At 36.2% G+C, this 21,428-nt stretch overlaps 1 protein-coding gene across 2 annotated transcripts in view; it reads right to left on the bottom strand.

Moving 5' to 3' along the window:
* The window catches only part of PDK1 (pyruvate dehydrogenase kinase 1), a 33,900-nt gene that overhangs the window by 6,721 nt on the left and 5,751 nt on the right, over positions 1-21,428 (bottom strand). The window contains exons 4-9 of one of the 2 annotated variants that reach the window (XM_043577054.1): positions 18,962-19,146; positions 18,585-18,680; positions 17,293-17,370; positions 15,432-15,508; positions 13,521-13,619; positions 2,511-2,621 (exon numbers count right to left, since the gene is read on the bottom strand). In XM_043577054.1, coding sequence (XP_043432989.1) covers positions 2,511-2,621; positions 13,521-13,619; positions 15,432-15,508; positions 17,293-17,370; positions 18,585-18,680; positions 18,962-19,146 — 646 coding nt within the window. The remainder of the gene's footprint in view (positions 1-2,510; positions 2,622-13,520; positions 13,620-15,431; positions 15,509-17,292; positions 17,371-18,584; positions 18,681-18,961; positions 19,147-21,428) is intronic. The other variant, XM_043577055.1, reaches the window with a different exon arrangement.

Below are 21,428 nucleotides of genomic sequence, written 5' to 3'. Positions count from 1 at the left end.
TCTGTAATTTGTTTGTCAATATGCCTTCCTTGCATTATAATTTGAATGAGCTATTTCGTTCCTTGGTTGGGACCCTGACTGATGCATTAAATGGTCCCAGAAATAGCCTCTAGGAAACTGCACAAGCCATGTGGCTCAGGATCCCGTGGTACCTGATCTACTTGATCACCTGCCTCTACCTCAACCACACACAGGGACTCACAGGGCTTCCCCTATAAACAGTTAACAGGGAAAGAGAACACCATGGGCCTGGTGCACCCACGACCTACATGTTTGCCAGCACCAGCCAAAGTGGACTGCCCTTTCGCTACGACCCTTCTCAGAGGCAGGCCTGAAAGGTGGGCGTGAAGTGAATCCTACCAGCGGGCAGAGCTGGGAGTTCTGCAACTACAGGGACTCACAGGCAGTGGCAAGGAAGCTGGCTGGCCGGTCAGGGACTTAGAACAAAACTGGGTAACTAATGAGAAGAAGGTCTGGAAGAGAGAAATGTGGATGGTTGTCTCTGAACGGGCTTCCACTGTGAAGATATTCTGTCCATGCAGATGCCCACCAGGTGTCCACATGGAGGAAGCACTCAGTAACCAGGTAGACGAGATGGTCACACCCGTGGATGTCAAGCAGCACTTCTCCAGCTGTCCCAGTGCTGGCTTACTGGGTCTACTTACAAAGTGGCTGTGACACGAGGAGGGAAGCTCTGTAAGAGCCTAATGGTGGTCTTAGCCTTGGTAAGTCTATGTCGATGTACAGAGAAGCCTGTGCCACGCCACACCTCTTGTTTTCTTAAAAATTCACGCAAGTGTTGCATCCTAAATAACAAACACTTATACGGCATTTACTACATGCCAGGCACCATAAAAAGCAATTCTACGTATATTAACTCAATCCTCACAATAACTTGATTTTTAAAGTTAGGAAAACTACAGCATTAAAAGTTCAATAATTTTCTCAAAGCTATACAGCCAGGATAGAGTGGAGTGGGGAAGGGAATCAGACAGTTTTGATCCAGAGTCTGGACTGGTATTCTATGCCACTCTTCATAAAAATTCTACAATAGTTATTACAAAGTGGTATAGCTAAGAATCTAAGAAGATGCTCCTGTTTATTATTTGACCACGTCTGCCTGTTGGCACATGGATGCACATGTATCTCAATTTGAGAAGCACATCCCTGGAGTAATCATTTTAAAAGTATGGTAAGAACATGAACTATATTACAGTTGTAATGACAGAATATGTGCTGTGTAACAAGTAAAACTGTTAGAATAAAGTCCTTCTAGGAACTTCTTAGAAAGAACCTAAAATAGATCCATCTGGTACTGTATGTCATCATGTTACTGCATAACCCCAATGCATATGTCAGAGAAGTTTTAAAGCCCAGAACAGCTCTTCCAGAGTTACAGGTCAGAGATTTGGCAAAGTGCTTTTCTAGGGGTTAGAGGACAAGGATGGAACCAGTTCAAAAGCCGATCACATTATATCTGAAAATAGGTAGCTGAGATCAATAAAAACTACCATCACAACAAAAATAATTTGAGCCTTTTCCAGGCTGGTGATTAGATGATCAGCCTCTAGTCTTTTTTCTGAGTCTAGAATATGAGTTCTTTCTAATTATCAGTACTTGAGGAAAAAGAAATCAACACTGAAGATTAAATCAGTGTTGGCCAAATGCTAGTAAAACCAGTAATTTAGTCTTCACATTAGACATGGTGTATCAAAACATGGTTAACCACATGAACACTACTGACACATCACTATCAAGTGAGGCAACGAGAACTGTAAAACAATACTTTGTCTTGTGCTCTTTTCTCTTAAAAAAATTTTTTTTGGGGTACCTGGGTGGCTCAGTTGGCTGAGCGTCCAATCAGCTCAGGTCATGATCTTGCGGTTTGTGAGTTCGAGCCCCATGTTGGGCTTGTGCTGACAGCTCAGAGCCTGAAGCCTGCTTTGGATTCTGTCTCCTCCTCTCTCTGCCCCTCCCATGCTCATGCTCTATCTCTCTCTGTCTCTCAATAATAAATAAACATTAAAAAATTTTTTTTTAATAAATAAAAAATTAAAAAAATTTTTTAATGTTTTAAAATTTACTTTTGAGAGAAAGAGACACAGAGTGAGCAGGGGAGGGGCAGACAGAGAGAGGGAGACACAGAATCCGAAGCAGTCTCCAGGCTCTGAGCTGTTAGCACAAGCCTGACGTTGGGCTCGAACTCACGAACTGTGAGATCATGACCTGAGCCGAAGTCAGACGCTCAACTGACCAAACCACCCAGGCGCCCCATGTCTTGTGCTCTTTTCAATCAAAAGAAGAAACCAGCCAAAGGCTGTTTAAATTTAGAGGAAAGTGTTTTTCTATTAGCTTCCTTTCTTCCTTAGGGGTACCCTACACAAGTGCTTACCTGATTTATTTGGTCATTTATTTGGTACTTATTTTATTTTTTTGGCAATTCACAAAAACACACTTCATTCTTTCTTTTCTTTTTCTTTTTTGTACTTCACTATTTCTTGATCACATACCAGGGGCACTGCTCGAGATGTCTCAACACGAGGCCGGGGTGCAGTTGAGTACATGTAGTTGAAGAGTCTGTCAATTTTCCTCAAAGGAACACCACCTCCTCGGTCACTCATCTATGGTGAGAAAGGATCATGCCCTATGACCAAGTCCCATAAACAGCAAAACACCAACACACAACTGCTGGCTGGAGAATACTGCTTTTAAAAAACGAGTACCATGCAATCCAAGTTACGAGTGTAAGCAGTTTCCTCACTGGTAGACTTCATACAACTCCTCCAGTATGGACAATTCTAACACATAACAAACTCCATCACAATATAGAGTCAATGCTGTGGCTCTGTATATTTACTCAAGTCACACACAAACAGTACAGTGGGAACAGAATGGGGCATAAACTAAGTCTATCTTGGATGTAACAATAAATTTGTTAATCCTTTCTGGTGGGTGGTTTGACAATCAGATTCAAAATGCATGTACACTTTGACCCAACAGTGCTTTCCCTAGAAGTATGCAAAGTATGTATGAGGATATCCATCACAGCACTATGCAGAATAGCTAAAAGTGGATTACAATCTACAGTCCTCCGCTCTACCAACTGAGCTATCGAAGGCTCCGCTAAGTGGATTACAATCTTAATAGAGGACTATTTAAGTAAACTAATGCACATTCTAAAATAGAATACTATTGAGCCATTACGTATAATGTAGAACTGTATATACTGGCATGAAAGAGGTCCACAAGACATTGTTCAGCTGCACAGAACCCCAGACAGCTTTCTGGTGAGTTTTTAAAGTATACTGGTCTTTATATTGTTCTAATGTCATTTCTCAACTCAAATCATACGGTAGGTGGAATTTAGTAATTTATTTACAGACTATTTCATTCTGTTTCCTTCATAGTTAACATGGCCTTATTTCCTATTTATAGTTTACATTCTCATCTATTACAGTTATTTTCTTTTGTCACAAAATCTAAATTGATTTTACTATCTATGACATTATACAGTTGTCATAAACAAATCTGCTTTAACATATGTGTGTATATGAATGAATGAACAAATGAATAGATAGACAGACAGAGAGATAATGCTGAATGGTTAAAAAGTCACTAGGCTAGGGATGTCTGGCTGGCTTAGTTGGTAAAGCATCCTGACTCTTGATCTCAGGGTCGTGAGTTGGAGCCCCATGCTGGGTACAGAGATACTTAAAAAAAGTAAAAAAAATAAAAGTAAAGACTTGGTCACAAATAAGTTTAAAAGCACGTTATTAAAAAAAAAGTCAATAGGCTAGACGGCTTATAGTTGAGTTTTTATATGATCTTTAAATATCTTTACAGTATGTATATATACTACTTTCATAATAAAAGTTACATAGATATTTTAATTTTTAAAATAAAAATCTGCTTTGAAATACCATTTGATGGCTTGCCTTTGATATATCTACAATTAGAAAATTACAATATAAGGCAAAAATATATAAAGACTTTAATCAGAACCTGTATGTACACGTGCTTGAAATTGTTCTTGGCTTTGAATTCAAAGCCCAGTGATGAGATTTATTTTAGTAAGATTAATAAAGAGTTCTGAGTATTTTCTGAGATCCATCAATTTGTTAATTATTCATTCTTTAATGCTCTGCCGCACGTTTGCTGGTAACATGAATAAGAAGCGTGGGTGTTCCATAAATATTAACTAAATATATTAGAATAGATATTACGATTAAAAGGTAGACTTCAATAAATACTTCCTGGTTTTCCTTAACCTTTGGCCAGACAGATTATAGCAATCTTGTAGGAAACAAGAAGTGATTTCTAGCCAGAGGCCAGTATTAGAAAAGCAGAGAGCTGAGCATAAATGACAGAGGTGACTTTGAGAAGTGTCATCTTATTAGAGGTGAAGGGGGTAAATTAAGCCATAGGAATGTAGTTAAAAACTGAGAAAGGTAACCCCTTTTTGTTTTGCAGCCAAAAACATAATAAACTGGAACCAGCAGATTTTTAAAGTGGTCAAAAGAGTTTCCAAGAGAATTGTACCAAATGACATTACACCAGAGTATTTGAGTTCTGTGGAAAAAGGGATGGAGGAATTAATAGTAGAGAAGGGCAGACGGTTGGTCAGTACATATTTAAGAATGGAAGACTGACAACAAATATATTGAGAAAGATGTGAAAATTAAAAATTTTCTGATTAAGATAATTTGAAGAAAAAAAATCTAGAATCATGGGAACAAACCTACATAAAGGAAATATCAAGAGATTATGAAAGAGATCATGGTGTAGAGTAACGTCAACAAAAAGGCTTAGAAAGAGAAGTCTGGCAATTATGTTTAAAGTTTTCTCTTTAGTGTGTGAAATCACCACATCTCAATGTCATCTAACCAAGAGTTACTATCCCTAACTTCCTGTTTCCAATAACACTGGCCTCCCTGGGCTAATTCACGTGAATTTCAGGTCCAAGGGAAATGAACCACTACTAACTTGATGACAGCTCTAAAGGAAAGAGATTTATTAACCCTAAACTCACCCAGAGCTCCTGAAGTTTCTTACTCAAGAGCTTATCAATGTCAAGTTTGTAAAATTACCAACAGGGTATGAACCAAGACATTTACATTTTAATTTAAAAGATGTGGCTGTAACATTTATGTTATTTACTGAATACAGCATAAACATCAAATCTGAAAGAGCAGCTCCATTCGAATGCTGGAAAAAAAAAATTGTCTCAGGATTCTTAGCAGAGAAAAAAGGTGAAAAATGTCAAAAATTTGAATAAGCTAAAAGAATGGGTTAAAGACTATATAGGGGCACCTGGGGGGCTCACTCAGGAACCTGCCTCTTAATTTTGGCTCAGTTCATGAGACTGAGTCACACACCGGCCTCTGCAATGACAGCGCAGAGCCTGCCTGGGATTCTCTCTCTCTCTCTCTCTGCCCCTCCCCTGCTCTCTCTCTCTCTCTCAAAATAAATAAACATTAAAAAAAAAAGACTATATAAAAACTCAACTTTAAGCCATCCTGTTGACTTTTTAATACATATCATTCAGCATTATTTTTCTCTCTACATATCTGTATAAATATGTTAAAAGCAGACCTTGAGCCTGAAAATCTAGTATTAGTGATAGGGATGAAAACTCTACTGAAGAAAATTAAAGCAAGCATTTAATAGGAGTAGAGATAACAGGAGCAGGTGCAGTCAAGTGACTATGCCTAATATGGGTAGAGTTTTTAGAGACCTCTAGAACAGTCTGTTCAAGACCCTTATGAGCCTTTCTTTAAAAAAAAAAAAGTTTATTGAAATAATTCACATGCCATAAAATTCACCTATGTAAAATGTAAAAGCTGAATGGTTTTTAATACAGTCACAAATATGTACAACCATCACCACAAATTTTAGATTATTTTCATTACTTCAAAAAGAAATCCTGGACTCTTTACTGATCACACTCCTAAGAAAACACTAGTCTATTTCTTGTCTTTATACATTTGCCCACTTTGGACATTTCACATATATAGAATTGTATGTGTTTTTTGTGATTGGTTTCTTTTACTTAGTGTCATCTTTCCAGTGTTGTAGCAGCCATGTTGCAGCAGATACCAATACTTCATTCCTTTTATGGCCCAATAATATTCCATTATGTGGCTATATCACATTTTGTTGATCTGTTTTTTAGTTGATGGACATCTGGGCCATTTCCAGTTTTTGGCTATTATGAATAATGCTGCTATGAACCTTCTTGTTTAAGTTTTAGCTTGAGTATCTGTTCTCAGTCCTTTGGCGTATATACCTAGGAATGGAACTGCCAGGTCATTATAAAGCTTTCTTTACACCAAAGAGACAGATTCCCCAAACAGAGCCTGTCCACCAGCACAGGACAAATCTCTGCTAAGTGTCTAAGACCTCAGTGAATCTTGATCTATGCTGTGATGGATGACCACAAGTGAAAGAAAACAGCTACAGACCAACATGGAAAAACACATGAAAGAGAAACAGAAAAAGGTATGAGAAAGACGATACTGTAGCACAACTGAGGCCCCAAAGCAGAAGACATGTGGGACTTACTTTGAATCAAGTAAACCTTAATGAGCAAATAGCTGACACACAACCAAAAAATAGACATACTTTAGCATCTGGGCTGAAAAAAAGTGATGCATTCCCATTACATTTTTAGCACACAGATGGTATTTGCCATATATTTATTTGTGTCTCACTCTTTTTAAATGAACAGCCAAGAGAGATAAACAGAAAAAAGAAATTCAGAGGGAAAAGTGTAGAGAGTTAAGGTATACTAATTAAAAAAAATTTTTTTTAATGTTTATTTATTTTTGAAAGAGAGACAGATACAGAGCACGAGTGGGGTGGGAGCAGAGAAAGAGGGAGACACCAAATCAGGCTCCAGGCTCTGAGCTGTCAGCATAGAGCCTGATGCAGGGCTCAAACCCATGAATAGTGAGATCATGACCTGAGCCGAAGTTGGACACTCAAGCGACTGAGCCACCCAGGCGCCCGGCATACTAATTTAAAAAAAAAATACAGCTATTATTACTACCCTCAGAGTGATAATAGAAGATAAAACTGAAACAGAATGCTCTAAAAAAGGAATAATAAAAAATAAAGAGTTCCTGGAAATTTACAATAAGATCATGGAAATGAAAATTCAATAGAAGAGTTGGAAATTCAAAGTCAAGGACATCTCACAGAGTAGAATGAAAAGTTTAAAGAGATAAAAAGCAGGAGAAAAGGATAAGGAAAATCAGAGATCAATTCATGAAGACCAGCATCCTCCAAATAAGACTATCAAAAAGTGAAGCAGTAGGGAAGAAAGTGCCAAGGACACAATGGAAATTCTAAGGGCCCGGACCAACGAGTAAGAAAAAACCCACACCAAGTCACATCATTATGAAATTTCAGAACAGAGCTGAAGAAAAGATCTTAAAAGCTTCAGTTAAAACAAACAAAACAATAAAGCCTGACATCTAAAACTGGGCCTGTATGAAGGAACAGGAAATGGAATAAGCAAAAGTCTTCTCAAAAAGAATAGCAAGAGGGACATCAGCAAAAATTGTAGAAAAAGGAGTCTCTCATCCATGAAAGCACCAAGAAAAAGGCAAATACTGTCAGAATCAAATTTGTTCAGAACTCCAGAAATTAACCAAAGGTTTGCAGCAATTTAGGGAACACTTAGGCAAAACAAAACCAGTGGACTCTGTGGTGTTTTAACTTGGCTTATTCCCACCCCCATCTCCACTCCCATCAGTAACATCCAATCAGAGTGAAACTGGCATCCTGGCAGCCACTGGGAAGGCTATCTTTCTTTGGCCTGATTTTGAGCTCCCCAGTGCAAAATGTCTTGTATACACCCACCCCTGATCCTCAGAAATATGTCAAAAACAATTAGAGATAATTGATTAACCTGAAGTTTGCCTAAAGCAGTGTACAACAGTTAAGGCAAACAATAAATTAACTAAAAACCTTAATAGGAAAAGCTAGGGAATGAGATGTTTTTAGGGGCTTACAAAAGCTCAGGGATATCCTGGGAATCTAGAAGGTCATGCTTATGTGCAGGGCTATGTTCACGTTCAGGAAAGGTTTCATCTCTGAGTGACCTTGAGGTTCTGTATAAGCAGGACCTAAAGGTTAATTTGAAGTTGTCAACTGCTGGGTTGAGTGTCGAAAGTGTGCCCCAACATACACACAGAGCCCCTTTACAAAGAGTGGAAGATAGCAGGTATTTAAGGAACTCTCAGTCCAATCATAAGTTGATCACTAAGCTAACCAAGTATATGTGGCCATACACATTACAGAATAAAGACTTTACAGAAATAGTTTAAACAGTCACTAAACAAACAAAACAACCAATCTTTGGGAGAGGGTAAGTATGTGATCTTCAGAGTTGTCACATTATGTTATTTTGAATGTCTAATTTTCAATAGAAATTACAAGAGATGCAAAGAAAAATGTATGGCCCATGCACAGGGGAAAAAACGGAATCAAGAGACACTATATCTGAGGAAACTAATGACTTTAAGTCAGCTATTTTAAATATTTTGAAAGAACTAAAGGAAACCATTTTAAAAGTACTAAAGTTAGAGGATGATATCTCCCCAAATAGAGAACAGCAATAAAAAATATATATAAATTATGTAAGAGAACCAAACTGAAATTCAAGAGTGAGAAGTATATTATAACTGAAATGAAAAATTCACAAGAGCTCAACAGCAGACTGGAACATGTGGAAAAAAGAATCAGTGATAGTGAAGATAACTCAATTGAAATTATCCAGTCTGAGAAACAGAAAGAAAAAAAAAAAAAAAGAAAAATGGAAAAAAAAAAAAAAAAAGAAGAAGAAAAAAAAAATGTGTCAGAGACCAGAGACCTGTATGACCCTATCAAGTGTACCACGATGTACCGGAAATCCCAGCATAAGAGGAGATGGAAGAGGGAGCAGAAAGAACATCTTAAGAAATGAAGGCAAAATACTTCCCAATTTTGATTAAAATGATGATTTTCATCAAGGTGCCTGGGTGGCTCAGTCAGTTGAGCGTCCAACTCTTGATTTTGGCTCAGGTCATGGTCTCATGGTTTGTGGGATCGAGCCCCACAACAGGCTTTGCACTGTCAACATGGAGCTTGCTTGGGATTCTCTCTCTCCTTCTCTCTCTGTCCCTACCCACTCATGCTTTTGCTCTCTCACTCTCTGAAAGTAAATAAACTTAAAAAAAAAAAAAAAGATGATGTTCATCAAATGCCAAGTATAATGAACTCAAATAGATCCATACCTGGACAAATCATAATAAAACTGTCAAAAACCAAGAAGAATCTTGAAAGCAGCAAGAGAAGTGATTCATCACATACAAAAGATCCTAAAAAGATTAACAACTGATTTCTCATCAGAAACTGGGGACACCAGAGGCAGCAAGATTAACATATTTAAAGTGCTGAAAAAAAAGTATTAACCAAAAAATCCTATATTTAGCTAAACTGTTCTTCAAAAATGAAAGAGAAACTAAGACATTCTCAAGTAAGCAAAAACTGAGAGAGTTCATCACTGGTAGACCTGCTCTATAAAGAAATACTAAAGAGATTCCTTTAGCCTGAAATGAAAGAACATTAGACAATAACTAAAATCCACATGAAGAAATAAAGAGCACCAGGAAAAAGAATTACATAGGTAAATATAAAAGATAGTATGTGTGTATTTTTTGCATGTAACTGTTTTCTCCTACCTTATTTAAAAGACAATTTCAGAAAGGAATAATTATAAATCTGTGTAGATGAACACACAATGTATAAAAACATATGTTTTATGACAATAACAGTACAGAGGATGGAGAGGGGGAAGGAATGGACCTATACAGGAACAAAGTATGTCTATACTATTGAAATTAAGTTGGTATTAATCTGAATTGAACCTGAATTGTTATAAATAAATCACTATATTAATTGTAATCCTGGGACAACACCAAGAAAATAACTCAAAGAAATATAAAAAGAAACAAGAAGGAAATTAAAATGGTACACCAGAAAGTATCATTTGAACAAAAAAAGGCATCAGTAATACCGAAATAAAAAATCAAAGAGACATAAGATATATACAAAACAAATGACAAAATGGCAAACATAAATTCTATATTAACAATAATTATGTTAAATGTAACTGACTTGAACACTCCAATTAAAAGATGGACACTGGCTGGCTGGATTAAAAAAAAAGCATAATCTAACCATATGTTGTCTAGAAGAGACACACTTTAGATTCAAAGACACAAATAGGCTAAAAGGAAAATCTTGGAAAAAGATACGCTACGGAAACAGAAACCAAAAGAAAGCTGGAGTGGTTATACTAATATCAGATAAAAATACACTTTAAGACAAAAATTATTATCAGAGACCAAGATGGACATTTTACAATGATAAAAGATGAATACATCAAGAAGATATAAAATCATAAACATATATACACTTAACCTCAGAGCTCCAAAATGCATAAAGCAGAAACTGACAGAATTGAAAGGAGAAATAGACAAGTCAACCATAGTAGTTGGAGACTTTAATACCCCACTTTCAATAACAGATATGACAACTAGATAGCGGATCAACAAGAAAATAGAAGATTTGAGTAACATTATAAACCAATTAGGCCTAACAACTATCTATAGAACACTCTATCCAACAATAGCAGAATACACATTTTCTCAAAAGTACACATGAAACACTTCCCAGGATAGACAATATGTTAGCCATAAAACAAGTCTCAATAAATGTTAAAGGACTGAAATCATACAAACTGTATTGCTAACCACAATGGAATGAAATTAGATGTCAATAACAGAACAAAATGTGGGAATTAACAAATATATATAAATTAAACAACATACTCCTAAAGAAACAATGGGTCAAAGAAGAAATCACAAGAGAAATTAGAAAATACTTTGAGATGAATAAAAATGAAAACACACCATAAAAAACTTATGGGATATGGGGCGCCTGGGTGGCTAGTTGGTTAAGCCATCTGACTTCAGCTCAGGTCATGATCTCACAGTTTGTGAGTTTGAGCCCCATGTCAGGCTCTGTGCTGACAGCTCAGAGCCTGGAGCCTGCTTCAGATCCTGTGTCTCCCTTTCTCTCTGCACCCCTCCCCTGCTCATGCTCTCTCTCTCTCTGCCTTTCAAAAATGAATAAATGTTAAAAAAATAAAATAAAACAAAAAACTTATGGGATAGAAAGAAAGCAGTACTTAGAGGAAAATGTATAGCTATAAAAGGTCTCAAATCAATAACCTAAAATCCACCTTAAGAAATTAAAAAAGGGGCGCCTGGGTGGCGCAGTCTGTTAAGTGTCCGACTTCAGCCAGGTCACGATCTCGCGGTCCGTGAGTTCGAGCCCCGCGTCGGGCTCTGGGCTGATGGCTCGGAGCCTGGAGCCTGTTTCCGATTCTGTGTCTCCCTCTCTCTCTGCCCCTCCCCCGTTCATGCTCTGTCTCTCTCTGTCCCAAAAATAAATAAACGTTGAAAAAAATTAAAAAAAAAAAAAAAAAAAAGAAATTAAAAAAAGCAAACACAAAACAAAAAAAACAAAAAACAAAAAAGAACTAAAAAAAAGCAAAATAACTCAAAAGCAAGGAAAAGAAAGAAATAACAAACATGAGAGTAGAAATTAATGAAATAAAGTATAGAAAAACAATGGCAAAAACTCAACAAAAGTTTTGTTTTTTTGGAAAGATTAACAAAATTGACAAGCTTTTAGCAAGACTGACCAAGAAAAAAGGGAGAACTCAAATTGATGAAGTCAAGAATGAAAGTGGGGACATTACTACCAATCCTACAAAAATAAAAAGGATTATGAGGAAATACTATGAATAATTCTATGCCAACAAATTAAACAACCTAGGTGAAATGGACAAATTCTTAGAAAGGCCTAAAGTATCGAAACTACCTCGGGAAGAAATACAGAATCTGAATAGACTGATAATAAATAAAGAGATTGAACGAGTTATCAAAGTCTTCTCACAACACAAACCCAGATGTCCATCAACTTGATGAATGGATAAAACAAAATGGATAACAGTATTATTCAACCACAAAAAGGAATGAAGAACTAATACATGCTATAACATTACAGTAAGTGGCAGAAGTCAGTCATTAAAGATCACATATTGTATAATTCCATTTTTATGAAATGTCCAAAATGGGGAAATCCATTTACAGAAAGTAGATTAGTGGCTGCCAAAGACTGGGCAGTAGGAGAAGTTGGGGAGTGACTGCTAATGGGTATTGAGGTTTTTCTTGGGAGTGATGAAAATGTTCTGAAATTAGTGGTATGGTAGCACAACTTTGTATTCTAAAAACCACTGAATTATACACTTTTTAAAAAAGTAACAGTAGATGCCTTCAAAATTCTTCAAGATGATTATTTTCAATCCAGAATTTCATGTATGAACTTAAAACTGGGAAAATAGCAACTAAGGCTGTGTTGGGGAGGGGAGGTGCTCTACAAGAGCTAATTCCTAAGCTATCATAACTGAAAGCTAGTATTTGCTGTTGAAAATTTTTAAATTTCAGAAATAGCGATATCAGAATACTACTAAAAATACATCAGTAAATCCCAGAAAAAATAACTAAAAGATTATCTCTGAGTAGTGGCCTACAAATGGCCAGGAACTAATATATTTGATTTTTATACTCTTTGCATTTATTACTTTAAAACAAAATTTAAAAGGATTATTTAAAAAAGAGCATATTCATACTCTAAGAAACTAAACTATCTAAAGAAGGCTCTCTGGGGTCAGAGAGCCTGACTTCATGTCCTGTTACATTTATTAGTTGGGTAATTAATTATGAGCTAATCACTGTGTCTTAGTTTCCTCACCTGTAAAACTGACAATAAAATTACCTGTGCTCCTATGTTAAAGAGCCGTTACAAGAATCAAATGAAATGATGTAAAAGTAGATTGAAAAATGTTACTTAAAAATGAAAAGTTATATGCTATCTATGTAACACTGCGAACACTCAAATATTTTATCCAAGTAGGGGCGCCTGGGTGGCTCAGTCGGTTAAGGGTCCGACTTCAGCTCAGGTCATGATCTCGCGGTCTGTGGGTTCGAGCCCTGCGTCGGGCTCTGTGCTGACAGCTCAGAGCCTGGAGCCTGTTTCAGATTCTGTGTCTCCCTCTTTCTCTGACCCTCCCCTGTTCATGCTCTCTCTCTCTCTCTCTCTCTCTCTCTCTTAAAAATAAATAAATGTTAAATTCTAAAAAATATATATATTTTATCAAAGTAGATATTCATGATGACTGCTAAACTGTGTTTTCAGGATTTATTTTTACTTGCATCATCTGGATTACAGACCAGAATAGAAAGAGACTCAAGGGATAATTCCATAATCTGCCAGATAAATGAAGCAACGTGCTTATTAGCTATTAGAGATAAGATCTCTTTCTAAGAATAAATTACGTCTTCAAGAAATTATGTGCATGCCTGTACATCAACGAAACAAACAAAACAATGCCAGGGAGCATTTACCTTCACAGTCAAATCCTCGTTACCCAGTGTGACGTGGACTTGAACAGGAGGGTAAACACCTTTGTCAGCATGGTGCTCCATCGTCGCTCGCATCGCGTTCTGAAATACATTAGGGTTCCGTTCAAAACACAACTTTAAAAAAGAAGAAACTAATTCTGATTTTCAAACACATAGGCACCATTTGAAATTTAAAAATTTTTAATTTTCTGGAAATATGCCAAAGTATAATTCTTATAATTATATTTAAAGAATTACTTCAAAAAATTATTGTCCATTTTGGACGACTGGTGAGATACTTTGACTTAAAGATTTCAACCAAATCCAGGTTGCATATTTTCCAAAACCAGGCATCTCAAAACTTAAACAGTTTACATTAAAGCTGAATATTCTATCCAAATATTTTTATAGTTTAGTAGATAATAACTTATTTTTTGAAAAGAGTTTTGTCTCTATTTTTAGGAATCATTTTAATTGCCATAAATTAAGGAAAAAATTTTTTCATATAGTATTCACAGCAATGGTTTTATGATGTAGAAACTAATCCAATTCATCACAAGTTTGATTTACATTGTAAATATCCCTAGTTTTGATCAGTTCCTAAAGGATACACAGTACACAATGCCAATATATTATGAGCGCTAAAAGATAACATGACATGTAGCAATGGAGGAGAAATTGATAAAACTAGATACAGTTAAAAAGGCAAAAGATGGGACCAAATTTAAAAAATTTTTTAAACTAAATTTTTTAAAAACACTCCTAAAAATTCAGAGTGTGTGGCCCTGACATACACATCAGGATTGAGTATCCCTGGGGATGCTATAATCTCTACCAAAGGCTACTTAAGATTATTGACATTATTATTGACATTATGTAAAATCCGTTTTATAATACGGTTATTTATTTTATTAAGCATCATGGGGAATAAGACCTTTATGTAACTGAAATCTTAAGGAAAAAAATTAAGCTTAATCCTTTAAGTGCCAATTGCTTATTTATTTTCCCACTTTGAGAAAGATTTTTGTAAGGTATTAGATATGTTCTTGATGTCCTAGAACAAAAGAGCATTCTTGAACTGCTGTTCTATGATATTGTTAGATTTTCTGTGTTTCAGTGTATTTTTCTTTTTCATGGTCAGGCTGAAAGCCACCTCTTCTAGCAGTTTGCTGCTGGCTGAAGACATGTTAACTGAAGTCAGAGAGACTATCAGCTTGATTTAGGGCAGTCATTTTTAGCCACAGGGACCTGTACCACTTCTCCTCACTCACTTTTCTATCCATTAGCAAGTTGTCATTGGTGCGTTATTTGGGAAAAGAGTACTCTCAACATTACTAGACTCATTTTATTTAGCTTTTGAAATTTGTTGTAAGGAGCAAATATGATAGCAGAAGCCCTGTAAGTCAATATAAATGACTTTTTCAAAGAAAAAAAAAACATATAATAGTGGGACTCTGGTTTTTTAAGGGTGGAAAATTGAAAATTACTCTTCTAAATATTCCACTTTTAAAAAATATTAATATAGCTTATTGAGCACCTATAATGAGTTGTCATTGTACTGGACATTTAGTATGCTATTCCCAATCATCATAACCTGGATAGTATTATCTTCATTTTACAGAGGAGGAAACTAAGGCTCAAAAAGGTTGACTCATTTTCCCATGGTCACATATGTATCAAGAACTGGAATTCAAGCCCAGGTCTTTCTGACTTCCCAGTATGAGCTGACTGCTACACTGAGATGTCCATCAGTGTTGACAAAAGGCTGATCTCCAGCAACGTGACATGACACTGAGCATGAAATGACATCTTTTAATGAAACTGAGGAAAACCTGGTAGAGTACTTAATTTTCAGAGCAGATCCCTAACCTCAGAAAAGGACTGATAAAGGTTATGTAATACTATGTTACAAACCTTGAAAAGTTCAAACACCATGTGATAGAGATGGGATGGTACATAAACCACTTGTATTGGCTGTCCTGGTGATTTTGCTACAGAGCAGAAGAGAAAAATATAAAAGTACAGAGAGATGTGCTTAAAGCATTTTAAAGTATATATTGTGTAGTGATGAAAAGAAAACATTTACTATGGAGGACACTATTATTTGGGAGAGAACTGTCACCCCAGTTCTTCAGTATATTAGTGTTTGACCCCACATTCACATATGACAGTGACAACATGAGTTTGCAGTCATTCTTGCGACCCTGAATGACAATCTAGCCAACCCAGCTTCCTATTTCCTCTATGATGGTGAGTCTTTTTAAAGGACACTCAGCCTTTAGGCCAGAATTTTACTTTCCAAAGCAAGAATTTTTTTCAATGTAATTTATTGTCAAATTGGCTAACATACAGTGTGTAAGGTGTGCTCTTGGTTTTGGGGATAGATTCCCGGGGTTCATCACTTACATACAACACCCAGTGCTCATCCTAACAAGTGCCCTCCTCAATTCACATCACCCATTTTCCCTTCTCCCCCACCCCCCATTGGAAGGCAAACTATAAGAGACTCTTAAATACAGAGTACCAAAACAAGTATTAAAGTCTGTAACTTCCATGGTCCAATTCACATAAATATAAAAAAAAATACTTTTTTTTTAAAAAGTCATTTTTTGAATGTTTCTCCCATGTGGAATGTTTTCTGTTTTATTTCAGGCATTTCTATGTATATAGACTTGAATTTAAAAAAAAATTAAGCTAGCATCAATTTATCAAGGGATACGAATTCTACATTCAAACATTTTATTAAATTTAGAAGGCCAGTTGGGGATGTGGTGAGGGGGGCAGGTTGTATGTAAAACAGAACTTAAAGTAGAGCAAAGCAATAAGCCTCACCCTACCTTAGAATTCCAACTGACCCAATAAATTGGACTCTCCCCTGAATAAACCACCCCACGGAAACATGGATGGGACACCTAGAACATGCTCACAGCAGTTCAGGTGTAAATATCATCTCTGCATTGTGATTCTCATTTACTGAATGGTATTGTTATGAAACAAAAGTTAATATGGCTTTAGAAAAACACCAAGCAGTTCTATTTTCAATTGAGTAACTTCTTTATTGCTCTCCCACTATAAGTTCCAGAATACAGTTTAGAAAAAACCTACTTAATTTTATTCTTCTTAAAAGGTCATCTTCACTTAGGAACTGTTTTTCCCTCTACAAAACTACACTACCCCTCAGAAACACAGAGAAACTTATCAATCTCCTTCCAAGATATCTGAAATTGTTTTGTCCAAACGGCACACTACTAGTCAGGGTGAAAAGACCATCAGAGATTAACAGATTCTCAAACAGATCAGCATCTTTCTTTCCTCTTTACACCCCCAGTCTTTTTACTTCCTCAATAATAAAAATGATTTACCACTCAGTAAGTGGAATTCTTAAATTCTTCAATTCTACATTATTGAAGTGCATATAAAAGTCAAATATAATTTTCTTAGCATCATTTTTTTCTAACCAAACTAACCAAAAAGAAAACCCACAAAAATAAGGAAAGAATCAACATTATCAATTGAACATAAACAAAACGAAGAAGAAGCCAAAATGCTTTTCAGACAGAATCCACTAATTATACACATACACGCACACATGCACACGCGCGCACACACACACACACATATATTTTTAACATGATTGTTCTCCCTCAGCTTTCATACTCAATGAAAGAGTTTATGAAAAGTCCTTTTATATTAAAACAAATCTAAATTCTTCTTATCATTCCTTCTCAGATAATCACAACACTAATCATTCAGAAAAAGATATCATCAGGCTTACCATTTAGTTCTTCAAGTTCTAGTTCAGGAGAATTAATATAATACAAATCACATAGACGCCTAGCATTTTCATAGCCATCTAGTGTAAATCAAAACAAAAAAAAAGCATTAAAATAAATGTATTTCTATATCATGCATTAAGATGGCAATACTATTGATAAACGAAATTTTAAAACCGTTTATGGAAGAAAATATAATTTAACAGTCTTAGTTTGGAGAAGGTATGACATGATAAAACCTAACAGCCATAAAGGAAAAATGACAGATATGATTCTAAGAAAATAAAAACATTCATAAAGAAAAAGACACCGTGAACAAAGTAAAAACAGCAGGGTGAAGAAAATATTTACAATACACATAACATATAGAGTTGGTAAAAGTTTAGGAATTCATTGTTTGATACCTTTTTGGAGGTATCAAAATTTTAAATGCATTTTAGCTTAAAAAAATTTTTTTTAAGTTTATTTATTTTGAGGGAGGGGAGGAGGGGCAGAGAGAGGGAGAGAGAATCCCAAGCAGGTTCTGCACCATTAGTCCAAAGCCCGAAATGGGGCTCAATCTCATGAACCGTGAGATCACAACCTGAGCCAAAATCAAGAGCCAGACGTTTAACCGACTGAGCCACCCAGGTGCCCCTAAATGCATTTTAAATGTCTTAAATTCTAAGAATCTTGCCTTCTAAAATACTAAAGTCAGCACATGTCTAAAGATGTTCACTTCAGTATTACTGGTTAAAAAAAAAATTAAAACCTAAATATGCATCAATAGAAGGATGGATTAATACATTCTGGAATACCCATTAAGCCACCCAAAAACCTAAGGTGTTTCCATATGTACTGAACGTGGTGTGATAGCTCTAAGCTTATAGAAAAATATACATACAGCATCCATTTTCCCAAAGCAAACAATGTAACAACAACAATTACATATATACATATATGAGTATATGTGGTATAAACAGAAAAAAGTGTGGAAAAATGCAAACCAAACTATCACAGACTATGGCTCCTAGTACAGGGAATTGGAAAGCGGGGGGAGGTGGAGCTTGAATCTTTTTGAAGTGAAACAGGTGCCCTCACAGTATCACCATACTTTGCCTAACAAAGCACTGGATCAACAAAATATTCATCCTATACATAATGTACAATTAACATCATAAAATTATTCTCAAATCCTTGCATTTGTTCCTAATGTTTTATCTCAAGATGTAAGTAATTGTTTTATTGGCATGAATTAACACTCAATAATTTTGATTTTTGCATCCTTCATGAAAGGACAAATGTAAGCATTTACCTTTAATAACTTCAATTACATTGCAGTTTGGATTTATGCTTCCAATGTGTTTTCGATGAGACGGGCTTCCTTTGCCTTTTCCACCAAACAATAAAGCTATCAAACAAACAAACAAACAAAATAAGCTAAACTCTCTAATGCCCTTTTCCTGATTTGAATACTGTGTCTCTGAATGGTGCTAAACAGAACAGACACTTTTTTTAAACGTAGTATTTTACATTCAATAAGAATACCTCCTTTGCATGACAGTCTATTTACTTAATACACACAAAAAAGCCAAATCAAATGTTTATTAAAGGGAAGTTTTCTAAATAAACTTAAAATATACCAACACATTCATTTTATTTTGCTTCTTCTCCTGACTTCTAGATACTTACAGTGCTGATTGAGTAACATTCTAATTGAAATGCGACTCATGTAGAAGCGATCCAAAAAGTACTGAACATTCTGGCTGGTGACGGGATCCACCCCGAAGCTCTCCTTGTATTCAATCACTCCTTGGGCCATCGTAGGAATAACATCATTGTGTCGGTTCCTGATCCGAATCACAGTATCTGTAAAGCTAAACAAACCTGTCCGTCAAAACAGCCAAATATTTTGACAAGTGAATTTATTACTAAAATCTACGTTTAACCAACCTTTTCTAGGCAAGAAATCCCTACTTCAGTAAAAAAGCATCAGTGCATGTTTTCTTCTGCTTATTTAACTGTATTTCAGATCATCAATATATAGAATATAGAATATAAAGACCTCCAAAATAAAACTTTTGAAGCTTAATTATTTTCTTGGAACTCCTACAAGTAAGGCTGCCACAAAACACAATCCTAAAAATGTTAAGGGTTTGCTTTAACCATCATCCACTAAGATCGTTTGAGCATTCCCTACGAGGACAGTATTCCACGGACGTTCAGCATAAGAGAAGACAGAGAGTGCTTGCTTCTAGTGAACACAGCTCTGTGAGGAATGAAGATGAATAAGCCAATAAAGCCTGTCTGTTTTGGAACTATTCCCTATGGTTCCCAGAGAGAAAGAACTACTGAGAACAGAAAAGTAAAAGGAATTTTAATGTCGCTGATCCTATAAGTTTAAAAATGGGAGAGAAAGAGTCAACTGTTGTGTTAAAAGAAAAATTTTCAAGTCATCCAGCCTTCCCACTTCTGTCATTTAGAAGACATTTATTGCATGGTTAATTTAAAGATCTAGATAAAAGAGAAAAGAAGTCTTAATTACGAAATAAAATCCATCTTGTAACATACCCATCAGAATTTACACTTCTGAATGAGTGCTTTCCCATTCAAAGTCATCATCTTGAGTACTATCAACTTATTCCAGTGATGCTCTCATCGCTCAAAATATTTTTGGAATTCCTAGTTTGTAATCTGCTTCAAAACCAAACTGTTAATCCAAAATACAAACAACAAAACTCCTCAAAAACAACAAACACTCATCATTCCTCATCACCCCTTTATTTCACCTCTCTCTTTTAAAACCCAAAACAGGATTATTCTGCTTGATTGCTCACCTTATTTTTTAGATTCAGCTCTGACTAGCTATTTTCAGAAGGTTCTATAGCGTACGTTTATTTTTAAGTGCAAGTGCTTAGGTTCAAATCCTGATCCCATCACACTAGTTGGTTATGTGATTTTAATGCTACCTTAAGTTACTTAACCTCTTTGTGCACAGATAGCATTAACTCAAGAGCACTGTTTTAAAGATTAAATATACAGTGTGCTTCATACCTAGGTAGAGAGTAAATCCTTGATGTTATTTTCAGACCCAATTATGTTTAAAAGGTGAAATGTTGCCATCATGTTTAAAGACAGTTAAAAAAAAATGTGCAATAGACTCTGGGGACAACAAAAGAGGTGGGCTTTAAGTTCTGAGCAACATTCATCGGAATAAGCAGATAACTGCCTGAGGGGACTACCTGGGTTGATCAATTCTGGTACACTGGTTATTACATTTGTCATTACTTTCATCATCTTACAGAGGTCAGAAAGTGAGACCACAGAGGTGTGTTTGTAGGCCTTCGGTGTTAAAACAACTTTTTAAAATTAGTTGCAATCTTCAAAATTGGGGGAGATTTTACATTAAAAATCTAAAGTTACTGCTTTTAACACAAAAAAATCAGACAATCTGAATAATGTCTCTGCATTGGTAATGACTGGCTGGAGCTGAATGTTCACCTGAGCTCTCCAGATAAAGAGTCCTCTCACCAGTCCCCTATCATCCAAATGGCACCGAGGCCATTTCTGGATTTTCCCTAATCATCAGACTTGAACTGTCTTTTCTTATATTCACTGTTTTACATTATTTGTCTTACTTGTATGAGCTGCTATAGACACATGTACTACTGTATGTTCTCGAGTGGTGAGAAACCAAAAGTTAATTTCCCTAAAGTGACCCAATAGCAAGTTTAAGTTCAATACATTTATATTTTTTACATGATGTTTAAGAGCGTCCGACTTCAGCTCAGGTCATGATTTCACTGTCCGTGAGTTTGAGCCCCGCGTTGGGCTCTGTGCTGACAGCTCAGAGCCGGGAGCCTGCTTTGGATCCTGTGTGTGTGTCTCTCTCTGTCTCTCTCTCTCTCTCTCTCTCTGCCCCTCCCCAGCTCATGTTCTCTCTCACTCTCAAAAATGAATAAATGTTAAAAAAATTTTTTTTGGGGGCGCCTGGATGGCGCAGTCGGTTAAGCGTCCGACTTCAGCCAGGTCACGATCTCGCGGTCCGTGAGTTCGAGCCCCGCGTCAGGCTCTGGGCTGATGGCTCAGAGCCTGGAGCCTGTTTCCGATTCTGTGTCTCCCTCTCTCTCTGCCCCTCCCCCGTTCATGCTCTGTCTCT

Source organism: Prionailurus bengalensis, chromosome C1 (assembly GCF_016509475.1).
Source record: "Prionailurus bengalensis isolate Pbe53 chromosome C1, Fcat_Pben_1.1_paternal_pri, whole genome shotgun sequence".
Classification (NCBI taxonomy): Eukaryota; Metazoa; Chordata; class Mammalia; order Carnivora; family Felidae; genus Prionailurus; species Prionailurus bengalensis.
The sequence above is the reverse complement of the archived record's forward strand: the minus strand, read 5'-3'. Positions and strand labels throughout refer to the sequence as shown.